At 39.3% G+C, this 16,711-nt stretch overlaps 1 protein-coding gene across 1 annotated transcript; it reads left to right on the forward strand.

Moving 5' to 3' along the window:
* Window positions 1–925: 925 nt before the first annotated feature.
* LACC1 (laccase domain containing 1) lies at window positions 926–8,003 on the forward strand. The gene is made up of 6 exons (XM_002196019.6): window positions 926–1,065; window positions 4,412–5,007; window positions 5,563–5,744; window positions 6,226–6,391; window positions 6,995–7,220; window positions 7,692–8,003. The coding sequence occupies exons 2-6, from the start codon at window positions 4,440–4,442 to the stop codon at window positions 7,864–7,866; spliced, it is 1,317 nt and encodes a 438-aa protein (XP_002196055.4). The 5' UTR covers window positions 926–1,065; window positions 4,412–4,439; the 3' UTR covers window positions 7,867–8,003.
* The last annotated feature ends 8,708 nt before the right edge of the window (window positions 8,004–16,711 follow it).

The following is a 16,711-nucleotide window of genomic DNA, read 5'->3' on the forward strand; positions in this document are numbered from 1 at the left end:
GATGGAAAGCCTCAGAGATGACCGATTTTTGCAAACTTCAGGAAAAGAGATGTCTGGGTAAGGAAGGACAAGTTTGCCTCTTCAGTCTCCTTCAGGAGGGAGAACAAAGATTCAGCTTTCATCCCTCTGTCCAGCACATGCTGAACAGAATAGCAGGAGAGGAAATGGCAGAGCACTCACCGTGTGTATTTGGGACCTGGCAGAAACGTAGGTTTACTGTGGTCGCAGGGAAAGGAGGAACAGGGGACAGCAATTTATGGGAAATCAAACTTTACTAATTCCTCCGTCCATTAAAAATTGCTGTCCTTTTTTTCTTGCCCCTTTCTTCCATCTATATACTAAATAGTCATGACTATGATTTTAACCCAGCTGAGGTTATGTATTTATTATCTTTTGATTCTTGCACAAAGCCTGATATCAATCCCTCGTTTCCTTGCTTGCCTTATAACCTTTGTATTGTCCTGTCAAAGGATTAAGACTTCTTCACTTAGCTGTGTGAAATTCCCAACTGCTGCAAGGCGAAATTGCCATCCTCATTTGAGACCTGTGGCCCCAAAAGCTGACATTGTGTAACTTTTCTATCTAGGTCCAGATTACACTTTTTCGTGGCCGGCTGCCAAATTCTTCAGCGGAACATACAGCTACAGCTCAGAAAAGGAAACTCGTTCGCTCTGCACAAGTTTTCCTTTAACTTCTTTGCGGGGTTGTCCTGTTTGGCTGCGCCGTGCGTTCGGGGGTTGGCTTGCGGTTGTGCAAAGCTGGTGCAGCAGAAGGTGTGATCACAGCAGGGTTAACGCCGCTTCCGCCTTCAGAGCTCCCCAGGCACTTGTTAATCATGTTGGTGCCTTGCAGTACAGTTTGTTCTTTCCGGTGTACCCAGCAGCAAAGCAGGGTCCCGTCAAAAAGAAGAAATACAGGTTCCCACTGCAGCCTTGCATAGCATAGGAGTTTCCAGCTTGTGCAAATCAGCTCCAAGATTGAAAGAAGTGAGACATATAAAGCTGGAAATGTCTGTCTATTTTATCAGACGGTACCTTTCAGAATGCAATAGGATTGTCTACCTGAGTAAGTAAACTCCTGTGTTTATGAAAACTGTGTCTGCTTCAGTATTTTCATTGTCTGTGGTGATTTCTGTTTCTTCAACCTTGCCTAAAAAAAAACCTAGGTTAAAAGAAGAAGAACATTTTATTTTAATCCAGTTTAAGAGGCTTAAATGTATTTCTTTTTCCCCCTAGTTTTTGGATTTTCTTTTTTATGTTTGCTCTTGTTGAAATTTTACACGTGCTATTAGCTCTGTTCATTTGGGCTGCTTCAGTGACCTGTTTTCTTTCTCAGGCCATCTCTTTCGGGCAAATGTTAAAGATCTCCTGCTATTTTAAGTTTCAAAAAATTATGTCTCTCAGTTTCTCTACTAATATAAGATGACCAGCAGGATTCAAGATGCAGGAAATTGTCAGCAATCTTTTCTTGGCCAACAGTGCACTTTTAAAATTAGATTTCTGGGGCTCTTGAAAATTGCTTTTTTGCATCTCTCTTCCACCCTGGGCTGTCTCTTCTCTGCAGCCTTTAAAACCTCTGCAGGTTTTATTTCCTTCATTGTTCTTTTTCTATATTCATTTTGCTTTTCTACATTTTGCTCCTGTTACCTCCCTTACCTCTCATAGTGTTATCATTTTCTTTGACCTACTTTTTTTTATATCTGTGCAAGAAAGTCTCATAACTTCCAAACGTTTGTACTGTCAGTTTCAGGAAGTGAGAAAAAGCTAATCGGTAGCTTTGGTTCAAGTTTGTGCAAGTTTTGTCTTGAATTGTTTACCAAAAAGATCAACTCCTTAAAAATCGTTAATAACTCCTTAATAAATCCTTTTTTTTTTGATATGGCTTTGATGGTACACTGGGACTGTAGAGCATGTTAATTAAAACCTGAATAACCATAAATACATCTCCCATAAGCTAAAACGTTGCTGTGCTTGGCAAGCATGTATTTTGAGAAGGTTTGGTTTGTTTTTTTTTTTTTGGAGTGACTTAGAAAGGAATCACTTTTGCTATGATTGTAAGCAAATTTATTCTGACACCACTGTCCTCACTAGGACTCTGTGATGCAAAGCTGGAAGGATACAAGGATGAATCAGCCCCATTGTTCCAATGTGTACATCCCAATAATTGCCCCTGTGGAGTCTTTGCAGTGCATACACAACTTAATAATAATATATGCATTTACTTCTACCTCATCAAACACTTTCCTTCCACCCTTTCTTTGGTGGTATTTTTCTGGGCAAGTACAAGTACAGCAATTAACTCTATTTACCTTCCACTACTGACATATCTGAAGTGAAGCAATAATCTCATTTTGCACTACACCCCTCTGTTGTGCTGTCTTTCTGGGACTATTGGCTATACTTTGTTGGGGATTGTGCCACACTCAGTCAGGCCTCCCACAAAGAGTGTCAGGGTAGGGAAGGAAATACTCTGATTTCCCAAGTCATGGTCTTTGGCATGAGTGTGTTTCAGCACTGTTTTATTAGCAAGCTCTTTCCTCTAAAATCCATTATCAGCTGTGTGTAAGTAATACTCTACGCAAAATCAGGAGTCATAAATTCCTTGGCAGTTGCTTTTATTTGCTATCACATTTTAATATTTTCAGCTCATCTGTTTTGATAGTCACCAATTAATCTTTGTAAGTGTTCAATTCGCAGAAAGGAAAACATCATTTTCAGTCAGGATTATTTTTCTTCCAGTCTGGGGGAAAGAACAAGGAAGAAAAAACAGAATGTTTTCTGTAAAACCCTCTCTAAATAAGCCGTCTTTTAAAACCACAAAGATCTTTGATCTCTCATTTCAGTGGAGAAATTTTGGGAATCTACAGACAAACATAAAATGCCAAGGAGTACATCACATCTACCATAATTATAGGCCTCAAGTACACATGGAAGTAGTATTTTTGCAAGGTAATGAAGTGACGTGAAGCCAGAACATTCATGTGGTTTCAGGAAAATGAAATCTTGGGGCAGGAAAATTGTGCCAGGCATTATTTAGTGTGGTTAGTTCTGGTAGCAGAGCATTGATTTCAAAGACTTAAAAGAGTCTCAAATTCCTTGTTCCTGCAAAGATATGAATTTTCCTACAGATAAATTAATATTAATGCACAATTTGTTGCTGTGAAAAGAAAAAAAAAGATGGTGTTAAAGAATACTCTGAATTATTATGGGGTCTTACAATTGTTGGTAAAAGTGCATATATTTGTCCTAGATCAAGCACAGTGCTTAGTCCTGAAATATACGTAGGTGTCTTCGAGGTTCCCAAAACAGAGGGATCTAGCATTTTGTCCCAGAACTCTGGATGCCTGCACTGGAAATGGAAAGATTATCAGAGAGAGAGAAAAGAAAGTAAGACACTTGTGAGAGGATATGTAAAATTGCCCCTCATAGCAACAGAGAGAGGAAAAGATGGATTTACAAGTTTTCTAGCTTGACAAGTTTCCTACAAGGTAGACCTAGCTGGGCTTTGATCAACAAAGTTCAAATAAAGGAAAAAAACTAACCACCAAAAGTGGACTTACACCATGGACCACAAAATAAAATGTGAATGATAGGATGATGTTGGATAAGCTGAACACATCTTGATTCCAGAGTGCAGCTAGCATAGTGAAAAAGCTGAGGTAAGAAGTTGTGCACCATATTCTCTTGCTTTAATTTAGTTCTAAGTACTTCTTCCATTGCAAGGTAAAGTTTCAGTAACCGCTACTGGGTTCTTGTGCATGCTGAAAAGAAGAACTACCCTGGTCATATGCTCATTCACACAAAAGTCTGAAATTAGCAAGTCAATTCTTTTGGAAATGCAGAAGGGAGAAGTACAAAAGATCTTAAGAAGGCCTATGGGAAAAAATGTCATTGCCCTCACAGCTCAGCACCCTACTGCCAGGAGGGGTAGCAGACATGAGCTCCACCTCAGACCTAAGTATGTTAAACACTTCCAAAGAAATTGTTACAGAAACTCCTCCAGTCTCAGGAAACTAAAGGACCTCTGTATTTGTTTGAATCATGGAAGCTGGAGGACAGCCCATCAATCATGCCAAGAAGATCCATTAGGCTAATGAAGGTTAATTGATTCAATAAATCTAATCTTATGTACCAACCTTTCATCATCCCTCTCCTGGGAAAGACCTGAAGTAGGTGGGGTGGTAGGGAAATACCTAAATGCTTAAATACATAATTATTCCCATTTCTGCTAATTTTTCTTTGTTGGAATTTCTTTTGATGCAGCTGGGAAAGCCTAACTCAGTAATTAACTGCTATGTACCTTCTCTACACAGTATCACTGAATTAAATGCCATAACATGATTCTGTGTTTTGACTAACAGTACTGTTCTTGACTTTTTGTTTGTTTTTCATGTTTTATTACTTCTTGGCAGCTGGAGAAACCTTTAAATATCCTGGAATATGGTGGAAGCCGTACTGATAGATATGTTCAGCCTCCCAGCCAACCTGCTGAACAACATCCACGGATTACTACACAACACTCTGGAAGCTATTGAGAAATGCTCTTCCATCCATACTCCGTTTGTTTATGTCATGTGTTGCCAGAGGCAGGGGAGTGAAAGGAAAGGTGAACAAGAGTTCTTGCTTCCAGCTCTGCGAGGTTTCCAGAGTCTAAAGAGAGGACTGGAGGTGGTATGTGCTCAGACTACAGCTGCTGCCTTATACACCGTGAAACAGAGACTGGATGAAAAAGACCTGAGCATCATTAAAGTTATTCTCCCTACCTTAAGAAAAGACTTAATGAAAGTGTATATAGACCATCTCTTTACAGCAGTCTACCAGTTTGAATTTGAGGATTTACAGGTTGTACCTGACAGTGAAAGCCTGCAAATATCAGAACATCAGCATGGAGGGCAAATGCTTCCTTCACAGGATGTGGAACTCATCCAAAGTGAGATTCAGATGTACTTGGAAAGCCTGCCAAGCCTGAAAGGGGAGCTCACCATCCTCAGATCTTCCCTGATCCCAGGTAGAGAGTTCCAGCTAACAGTTTTTACAGAGATTTACCAAGCATACTTCTTCCAGGGAGTTGCAAAATGAGTAATATTTGGAAATGCCTTCAGGCATCAAATAACTCTATATGATGTTGTAATAGTGTATAATGTGTATAAGAGGAAGAAGTGTCTATAAAAATACAGCAAAAGTCTGGCAAGGATGTTCCAGGCCTGATCATGACCCAAGGAAAGACAGTCCTGGGTTTGTGGAGGGCAGACCATAAAATCTCCTCCTGTCTGTGTGGGAATTACACCCTTCAAGAGTTACCATAATAATTTGGAAAGGCAGGATAAGAGTTTCTGCTGGTCTGTAGCCCCAGACACGCCGGATGTCTTAGTGTCCCTGCTGTGGCATTGTGAGCAATAAGAAAATTAGGAATCCTTAAATTTAAATGCCACAGCTAAATCCAAGATAAAGCAATACTCTGCTTGATTGGCTAATTCCAGATCACTTCAGTATAAACCCATGTAATAGCTGGTTTGATCTTGTTTTGAAAGCAATTGTTTGTTGTGTTTTCTTGCCTTGGCAGATGATATTTTCTTACATGGGTTCACCACAAGGACAGGTGGGATCTCCTACATACCGACTCTAAGTTCCTGCAATCTCTTCAGCAGCTCCAAGCGGAGGGACCCACAAGTTGTTGTTAAAGAAAATCTCCGCCGGCTAGCTAATGCTGCAGGATTTAACCCAGAGGCTTTTCACAGAGTCAAGGTATCTTATAAAACAATGGATTAAAGTAAATGGATCAGATATTCCTTCATGTGTCACTGGCTAAATTGTAGGCATTATTCTTATCTTTGTCAGCAAGAACCTTTGATAAGCAGGACAATTAAAACATTTATGCTAGCAGCTTATCTGAGGGAATAGCCATCCAAACTATCAGCCATTTGTCACAATATGGAGAAGCAGCACTGATTCTTCCAAGTCTGTTCTAATATTTAACTTACATACAAAGCAGAATAATCAAATAAATGATCAGAGCATTTTCTCCTAAAAGAAAAATACACTACTGCTTCTATAGTGGCTTTCTACTGGTGCATCTTCATGGCATTTGAACAAGGGAGCACCTGATTTCCATGCGTAATCAGTTAGTGCATAAGAGTGTTTCATGTCAAAGGAAAACTTCGTACTAGTCAGATTTATGTTGTTTTGCAGCCATGCCACTGTCCACATTCTGGTTTTGTTTTGACAGGTTGATCACGCTAATGCTGTGTGTATTGTGGGAAAGACAGAGCCTGACAACTATGATGGAATAGTTACGAATCAGAAGGGTGTCACGCTGGCAGCTCCAGGTGCTGACTGCATACCCGTGCTGTTTGCTGATCCTGTCAGAAGAGCCTGTGGTGCTGCTCATTCTGGTAGGAATTGCACTCCCTGTGCAGTGTTGAGATTTCCTGGGACTCAAAATGAGATACAAGAACCCAAAGCTGGGCTTTCTTCTATCTGTTCCAAACAATGCCCAAGTGCAAACTTGGCTTCTGTCTATTCCAAAAAATATCTCCAGCTTGAGCCTGTAAGTTAGTTAGTTAAAACTAACAACATTAAAACACGTTGACCATATTATAAAACAACATTAAAACACTTTGACCATATTATAAAAATATATTTCTGACATATTTCAGTTGTATCCCCACTTAAATGTTGCAAGCACAGAGGAGCTGTGAGGTATGCTCTAATTGGCCAAACCAGAACACTGGGGAAAAAGAACTCTGGAATTCTAAACACTTCTCTCTAGTTTCCATCTCCACAAAATTATGTTAGAAAACTGATAGCTGTGGATGTGAAATTTGGGGGGAAGGAGGAGGCTTTCTAAGCTAATTTATTATTAGATATAAATATTTAATTTTAGGTGTAGATGTATCTCCTAATTTATACCTTTAATAATTGCATATATTTTTAGCTGCTAGAAAATTAAAAAGAAAATTTATACCAATTTTTTTTCAACCCCTCATTTCTCACAGGATGGAAGGGCACATTGTTAGGAGTGTCTATGGCCACAGTGAATGCTATGGTATCCGAATATGGCTGTAACATGAAGGATATCCTTGTGGTGCTGGGCCCATCTGTGGGACCTTGCTGCTATAAACTTCCTCATGAATCAGCAAAAGAATTCCACAGAATTGATCCAAAGTGTGTGAGACTATTTGACTCTGCAAGTCCTTATATTGATATCAGAAGAGCAACGAGGTAAGCCTCCTGAGGGAACAAAAGATTAATTCCACATTTATTACAAATAATTATTTTGATACTGTATTATTCAGCACTAATATGGTGAGGGTTCTCAACAAAGTACTCTCTAGTTCTTTACAGATCAAGAAAGGATACTTTTGAATGAATGGTATTTGCTCACTTTTGCTGGATTTCAGCAATTATTTTATTGTTATATTGTTGCTTTTTTGGTTTATGGATTATAGACAAAAGTTCAAATTTAATGTGACTTTACCGGAGTCTTTTCCTACAGGTTGCAGGAAAGTAATTATTTTATTCTAGTATTGAAAGAAAAAAAAAAAAAAAAAAAAAAAAAGCAAATGAAAGCCCCAATCGCAATATTGGCACAGTTTGTTCTGTTGGTACTTGAGGTTCTGCTTTAATGATAGTGCCTTATAGAATGTGAGGATGTGCAAACAATAATATTTTCTGATTCTCTTTTTTTTTCAGGATTCTTCTTGAGAGAGGTGGGATTCTTCCTGAGAATATCCAAGATGATTCTATCACAGACCAGAAGCAAAACATCACTTTCTGTACTGCATGCCACCCTGATAAATTTTACTCTCACTTTCGTGATGGCACTAACTTTGGGACACAGATTGGCTTCATATCAATCAAAGACTGAGACAGCATCTCTTATTCCAGAACAACATTTAGATAATAAGTCTGATGTATTGTCTAGCATCCTGCTCTCCTCATAGAAGTTTTTCCTCCTTTCTTTCACAGACTTGTAGTAGGGAATCCATGGGTCTTGAGATTCTCCTGCTTGTTCCTTCTCTTGCCCTTCTGTGGCAAGAATAAGTACATATAATGTGGGGACAACAGTTCTTGTGTGAGACAGGGTGCAAAGGAAATAAGGACAACCCACACCAGTGGCAAAATCCTTCTACAAGATCCAGATACAAGCTCCAAGTTTATGGATCCTCCTTGACCAAATATTTTCCAGAAACCTCACTATTTTTAGTTGGTGGAAGCCCAAACAATGCCAGTCTTCATTAGCTTCTGGTTGAGATTGATGAATGACACTAGGTATGACATTGCTAATACAGGAAGGGAAACCAGTATTGCATGTTACCTGTTTGAGACACTCAACTTTGATAGTTTCAGCTGAAGCCTTACAAAATTTTGTGCATGGGATTCATTTTCTTCTTTGGATTATTTTAAAGAACTCCAAAATATTTACAGGACTTTTCCTATGGAAAATAACTTGAAAGTGAGAAGCAAGCCAGCTCCTTTGGGACAGATACTGAAAATATATGAACTCTCACCATTCTGTAATTTTTGGTTGTAGGAAAAGTAGGACTAAACACCTTAATTTATGATGTGTATATTCATGTCTCCTTAGGATTTTTTTCTTAAAACAGTGGTGCTTTGATAATGTCATTGACACAGTCTCAACAATGCCAAGTTATACAATAAATATCTAAAAAGTTCCATTAATTTATCCTGTGTTAATTTTACTGACCAGTAGTTGGACTTACATGTCTTACTAAGCAAATTCTGAGTGTGCACTGTTTTCTTTTGGCCAATAAAAATAATACCTCTAGATTTGACAACAGACATGATGTTTTCTGACACGCAGACAGTGAGGGATTGCTAGCAGTAAGCTGCGCTGATTGCGGCTTGCAGAATTGCCAAGCGCAAGCCTTGGGCCGGCGGCGCTCGTGGCGTCCTTTCCATTTTGGGTTCTGGGAGCTTTCCCCGGTCTGGCTGCTCTGCCCACTAGGGGTCAGCGCTCGCTCGCTGCTCTCCCAGCCGGGAGGCACGGAGGGGTGGCCAGATGGATGGCTGGGGGTCCAAACCTTGCGGTTTGCAAAGCACCGCACAGCACACGCTGCTACTTTTGCCCCTTCTGCCAAGTTATTCTAATGTATGCGCTTGAGGAATAATCTATTTTCATTTTGGTTCGGAGCTGACTGAATTAGACCTTTTGTTTTCTGGAAGAGCAGGCATTTTAAAAAAAAACCTTCCTTTTACCTGTGAATGGTATTTCTCAGAGAAGAGCCTGGCTCTGAGTATATTCTCTGGCTATAACCATCTACAAAATAATATGCTTCTGCCAACTATCTTACTTCTTCAGAAATACTATTCTGCTGCTGTAGCCCTGCAGTCACTGACAATCTTCAGTTGCCTTTTTAAAATCCCTTCTTTGCTTTCACCATTCAGCTGGCTTCAAACCAGAGTTTCAGGATCCAACAGGGGCAACAGTCACACTACTCAGTTTAGAGTTGCCAAGCACATTGCTGCACACCAGTTAATGGTGTGTATGGTATGCATTACATGTATTATTGACTTGTTCTAAATATAGGATATGCAATTATATGGACGCTGACAGGCTTATCTTGCTGCAGTAGTTAAAAACACCAACCCAGAGGCCTACGTTCATCTTTTAGTTCTGTCCCTTTGCCCTGATTTCTGTTCCACTTTATGGATACTGATTGATGTAGCAGTGAGGTGAGTAAGCTATAGGGGCAGTAGCACTACACAGCTTTCAGTCTCTGCATCTGAAACTCAGCCAAAGCTGAGTGCCTTTCACCTAACCCTTTTCCCTTGTGTATTAAGGGTATGCCATCAAAAACAGCTGGGTTACTTGGTTCCGCAAGGTGCTTGACAGCTGAAGCATCATAGCGACCCATGTGCCTGCTGTTATCCCATCTCACCTCAAAGATGGCTTTAAAACAATTCATTTATTCTTCCAGTAAGCAGAAAGACCATGCAGTTATGCTGCTTACCACAGTTCAAATGCTCAACAGTACATTAGGTCACATTAACATGATACTGAGAGTAAACCTTGTCTTGTTCTTAACCTGCTCAAGGATTACAGTAGAGATTTTATGTTTAGAAAAATACCATTTAGACATCATGAAAAGGCTGTGCAAGTTGGAGAGAATATCAGAATGAGCAGAGACACCAAAGGTTTCACCTTTTGGAAGACAAATCATTACCACAATTGTTCTCAACTTTTATATGAATTACCTAGACTGTAAACCTTTCAAGACCGGAAACAGTCTTTTGCACGTGGATAACTGAGGTGGAAAACTCCACAACTGATAAGAAAATATTGTAAGGTTCAGTGTCAAATCAGGCTAGGCTCTGAATCATAGCTTGTTTCAAAAGTCCTTGCTACAAAGGCATTATAATTGTGGTATTAAAAAAAAATAATTTGGAGCAAAGGCAGGACAAGAAGTCTATGCTGTTTCACATCTCTGTTTATTTACTTTTCATTCTTGCTGCTCACTGAAGGAGGCAAGCACATCACCCCTGGTTCACCACCTCTAGAGAAGCTCTTAAAATGCTTCATAAATTGTTCAGCCATACCTAACTAATTATCTGATCCCATTTATTAACGTTATATCCATTGAATTTATAAACTGCATTTGCTCTATTATCATTATTAAATGACATTATTAATTATGATAATGGTGTGCCCTGAGGAGAGCACATGACATGATCACATTGAATTTTGTTTTTGCTAGTTGTTATTATGCCATTAACATTTGTTACTATTGTAGATTCTCAATATAGGCCTCTTTATTTACATTATATACTTGAATGAAGTGTACTAAAACATGTCTGAGAAAGGCTTTATTCACTACTCCAGTAGAAGATGGCAGCTCTAGCAAAGCTGTCTGCCTGGGGAAGCAGTATGCAACTCCAGATGCATAGATCATAGTCTGAGATAATTAGGGAAATGTCCATTATCCAAACCATGACACTTACTGCCATAGGTATGGCAAAGGTGAAAACTATTAGGCAATTAGATGAAAAATGTTTTTAATGCATTTGTAGAGGTCAGTTCCATCAGTGACTGCTTGTCTCTCTCTACTGACAACTTGAGGAGACAGGATGGGGGCAAAGCAGTTTCGTATTTGACAGCTGCCTTTGTGATTGGCTGCAAATTCAGAAACCACGGGCCTGGACATTCAGCAAAGCATATGGGCACATCTTGAGTCACAGAAAGTATGTAATCCCTCCCAAATTACAAGCTTTCAATTACAGGAAAGCATCTCCTTTCCCCAACAGCATCATGGACTTGCAAAGTGGTCGTCTTTGCTTGTGTTGTTTTCCTTATACTTATCTCATGTGCATTGCTGTATTTCTGTCCAGCACCACTCACAATCACCCTGTGAGGACTGTGAATCTCGTCACAGGGCATTGGAAGACACTGAGATTCTGCTCAGAGCAGCAGCAGTGCTGCTTTCTTTTGTATGCTTGTGCTTTTTTTTCTTTTAGCTGCAGTCTGAAACTACTTGTTCTCAGCACAAGTCTTTATCACTATCCTTCAAACCATTCCCATATTACAGGTTTGCAAAAGAGCTACTGCTTTCCAGCTTACAGGGCAAAGAAGCCAATATTCCTAGATTCCCTCACTGCTGTCCTCATTTCCACTCCGTGTTCAATTTGCTGCTGGGCAATGCAAAGCGGGAGATGAGCTGCACTCATTTGTGCTGAGGCCCAGAGGGGCTGCGCCTGTGCACTCCCCTCGATGTCATGTGTGTGAAGCTTTTGTTCTCTGAGTACCAAATTCCTTCCTGAACTCCAGCCTCTTGTGCAACAATATTAACAGGACAGTGCACTGACAGGAGTAGTAAATCCTGTATGTGACAGAGGAAATAGTGTATTGACCTACTGAGGGATTTACATACCTCCAAAGACAGACAGCCTGTGAGGCTGGCTTCTACTTTCCATTTCTAGCAGATACTATTCAGTGCTTACTGATGAATGACTTGGATAGATATGTATGTGGATTTCAAAACTGTCCTTGTTGAGTGTATTCTTTTATCTGGGATGCTACAAATTATTATCGAGTGTAACACCTTTTTATAAGACACAGAGGTTTTGCTGTTGTGCTTGCTTTAAATATACAGTGCCTGTGGCTGTGCTGCTAGAAAGCATGATTATGTATTTCCCAGAGGCATGCAGAGAAATAGGAAGCTAGCTTTTAAAAGTGATCTCTCTGATCTTTCATTAGTAAGTATTTAATTTACAGTAGCATCTCGCATTACAAATACTTGGCTGTCTGTCTGCAAGCTCTCAGGGCTGAAAGGAGACCCACAGAAGAATTTTGAGTATGGTCTCCAAAGGACAGCAGGACTGAATTATCTCTCTTATCCTTCTACGAATGCAGCATCATGTCTCCAGGGCAACCTGAATTCTGACAGTCATGGGAGCAAGGACATGGCATGGATTTCTATTTGATTCCTGCAACTGAAAAGAAATCTGAGAGAAAAATCAATATGTGACTAAACTAAGAGAGTTCCTTTCACAATTAATTTTATCTAAGGGTTCATCTTCTATCCTCTTGTGCAAATGTAATTCAGAACTACTAACTATTGTGTTTGTTTTGTTGATCTTTCCCCTTCTACATGTAGCAAAGGTCTAAACATCTGAAATAAATATTTTGCAACATAAAATTGAGGAGTGAGCCTACCATAAAACTGAACACGCATTTTATAAGGGAGCCTGAAAACAATGCTTGTATTTCAAGATATATACTTTTTTTGCAATACTTTAAAGCAGAGAATCATAGTTCTTGTCAGATGTTTCAATTGAAAGTGATTTTTCCAACGACAGCTGTATGAAATAAATACCATAGCATTTCTCTTTGAGGCACTGAGCTCTATCCTAAAGCACTATTGAAGCATATGTTGCAGCTAAAGGAAAACATTTCTGTTCTGCTTTGATTATCTTTCTTAGAAATATGCAAGCTTGATTTTCCTGCACAAAATGAATCACAAAAAAACTCAGCTGTAAAACCAATATTGTGACAGGTGAATCAAACACTTTGAAACACTTTCTGTTTTAATAAGTGCTTTTAGTAAGTGCTTCATAAAAATATCATTAAAGAAAACTGGGTCATGCAGATGATTTTATTTTGACTCTCTGCTTTCTTCTTTATACCATCCCCATAAAAAGCTGCAGGACATGAAAGGTGAGTCAATCAAGAAACTCCTTAGAGAGGCTCCTTTAGGCTTGTGGATGTTTGTTGGTGTATTTGATACTTAGGTCTTCCTCAGTTCCCTCAATTGCCTTGCAACTTGGATCCATAGGTTCCCTCAGCACTGACACATCCTGGCTCATGTAACTCCATGCTAGCCATGGCAGAAGCACAGATACAGAGTTGATACTTATGTTTATGTTGTAGCTTTTGTTTAAACTATATTTTGCTGACATAAATGACATTGGGACAAAAATATGGTGCCATGATGGTAAGATATTTTGAGAAAGATCTCCTGAGCAGCACTGCATTCTTAACGTTTTAGGGGCTAGATTAGTAGCAGTTTTTTGCTTTTAATGAGACTGGGAAAGTTAAAGATAATTCTGCACTCTCCTTATCTAGTAGATGTGTTCATCAGAGTGCCATAGCTTGGGTTTTAGAATCTTGTCCTGTGTACAATTATACTCCTCTAATTTCCTTTAATAATGGCTTCTTAAGAAGGGACTGACTTTGTGTATATTAGCTAGGAAATGCAAACTTCAGCTGACCCCTCTTCATTAGTTTACATTACTATTTAACATAAAAGTCTGTTAGAAAATACAGGCACCACAAAATGGGAAAGCTGGACTGCTCAGACTAAAATGTTCTTTTAGGAGAAAGGGTAAAGATTTAGACAAAGCTAGTTTCAACATCTTCAGGATGACTGATTTCAATACAACTTTTGAAGTGGCTCTTATTTCCTTTTTTGAATATTAGGAGTAATCTGAAATAAACTTTAAAACTGAAGAAGTACCATTGCACATTAAAACAAATATTAAAATCTCAATTTATGCTGAAAAGAGCCTGTCATCCACAGAGTGCATCTTACTATTTATGTATATTTATCTGCATAAAGCAGTCCTCTTATTTCTACAATAAATATTTCCTTCATAGATTGTATATTGTTATATTCCCTTCAATAAATGTTTAGCTAAGTTTTACATACAACATTTAGGTCCATTAGTCTTTCCTAAGATGACCCTTCAGCTCCTAGTTCTCCAGATTCTGCCTTATTAATGTCAATTAGGTATTAATCAGCTTTCACTTACATGCTCTTTTAGAAGGAGAGTGACATTTGAACTTTGTACAGAGACTTGGGGTTTTTTTTTCTGGTAGACTTTCAAGGTGGTGCTTTTTGATATTCAAATATAAAAAGCTTAAAACAGCCTTAATTGAATGACCTTGGTTTCCTCTTTTCCCAATTTTTCGAAAGAGTCGTAACCTATTGCACTTCAATTAGGAGTTATTTTAAGCTTCCCAGCTATAACTCATAATTTATCACATTGTTCCAGAAACAATCTTTATGAAGGAGGCTCAACCCAGAAGGTGAAAAATAGTTGTTATTTTTGAGGCTAACATAGAATTTATGGTAGGAGAGCATTTATAACTTAAGCAAAAACTTTTTAAAGTATGTGAGGTTGGAAAGCTGACACTAGGAAACTAAAACAATATGGAAATAATTTCACAGTTTTTGCAGGGAGAAAAAATACCCATATGTGTGATGCTGAAAATTCATTCCTTGAATTATATTCACATCAGGACTGGATGCCTTTGTGCATACTCATTTATCCCTAGCAAACTGGGCAGAGGCTAGAGGGAAAGAATGAGGTTGTTTGCCCGCTATAATAAATTATAGGAGAAAAGAGGCATACAGCAGCATTCCTTTTAGCAAGTGAGTTAGAGTGCATAGGCTAATGATGAACCACTTTCTATGGAGCCAATATCTGAGACTGAAAAAACAGCCAGTCATTCCTTGGCTCTGCAGCAATCTTGGAGGCTGTTATACACAAACAGAAGCAGGGAACAAAAATCTCCTTTGGGATGCAGCTAGCCTGAAACAGATATCCATGGTGAGACACTCTTGGATACAAGAGGCAGAAAAAGACAGCATCATGATGATGAAGACATTTATACACCTGCCTATTAAAGATTTAGTGCAAGAAGAATTTATCCATGTGAAAATGTGGCCCCCTATCTTAGTGTCCAAGCAGAGAGTGGTTCTGCCAAGCATGTTCCTGTGTGTAGCTCCTTACCTCAGTTGCTAAAGTTACTGAGTCTTCTTTGTGTGGTCAGGACCCAACCCTGGACAGGTTGGAGTATTGAATCCTTATGGACTTTTCTCTGTTCTCCTTTTTCTCCATCCCTGATTCAAACCCTGCTACAGGCATACCATGCACTCACAAGCTTCCAATCCATGCAGGCAGGGAGAGGACCACAGTTCATTTTGGGAGGCAGATAATGATAACTGTATGTATTATCTCCATGCAGGACTCTGGGACCTTGCTGGGGCCAGAATAATCACAATGAAGGGCAAATCTGCCCTTGCCCACTGCAGCAGTATTTCTGGACTGAACATATGGAAGAGAAGTTGCTTTTTGAAATTTCACTCAGCTTGGCTAACAGCCCAATTTGGCAGACTTGGAAGAGTTTCCATCATAATATTTCTCTGAAGTGAGCTGTAAGAATAAATGGCATAATGCATGTTTGGCTCAAGAGATGAGAGTCTAAGTTTTGAAGAATCTTTTCTTGTTTGTTATGGAACAAATCCCAAATTTATTGCTTAGAAGTCCAGGCACTCTGCTGCTATGAGGCCCCATCTGAACATCTTGAGTATAGGGGGCAAGTACTCTCCTGTGTGAATAATTGTGAGCATTCCTAATCTCAGCTGTACTAATTACTATGGCAGAAGTTATTTCATAATGGACAAGGCAAATCAATCTCCTGATCAGACCTAGAAGGGCAGAGAGGACAAGGGGGATAAATACTGTGAAACTAATCCTTACTTACATGGCAGCCACCTAAGACTCCAGATAAGGCTTCAGTGCTGAGAAAAGGTAGATCATGAAGAGAAATAACCCAGTTATCTTGGGTTCTGATAGAAACATGTGGAATGGACAAGGTAGATTTTTTTTGTACCCCATCCACTGTATATTTTGCTCCAGTTTGTGCAGCACAAAGTTACCAAGCATCTTGAGTACTACTGGTTTTGAAGCAATAGACATTTCTGATATTCTTGACCCTGCCTAGCTCAGCCAAATTAAACTGACCATTCAAGATTTTGAGTGGTCAGTTTAATACGTATTCCACACATCTCATAAGAAAACATTAAGGAGAAACTTGTAATCTGTGTATTTATGGTGGTTTTATTCTTCTACCTGGGTAATCCCACTACCAGATTCAGCAACTCTGCCGACAATGCACAAAGACCTGAAGGGTCTAGATATTTAAGATCTACAGACCAAGAGGCATTGTGTCACACTTCCAGGCCCTGAAAGCACTATCCCAAAATTTCAGAGCCATGAGACACATACCAGAGGGTCTCAAACCTGAGGATGAAGAAGGGGAGATTTCTAGGAGATGCCCAAAGAATGGAAATCCCATGGCTTTTCCTACTGTGTGTTTAGGGGGCATCTGCAGCAGTTTGCATTTGTCACAGAGTGCTCCAAATGCACAGCATCTACAATGAAAAAAACACCACCTTTTCATGAGTTTT

The sequence above is a fragment of the Taeniopygia guttata genome, chromosome 1, assembly GCF_048771995.1.
Source record: "Taeniopygia guttata chromosome 1, bTaeGut7.mat, whole genome shotgun sequence".
In the NCBI taxonomy this organism is placed as follows: domain Eukaryota; kingdom Metazoa; phylum Chordata; class Aves; order Passeriformes; family Estrildidae; genus Taeniopygia; species Taeniopygia guttata.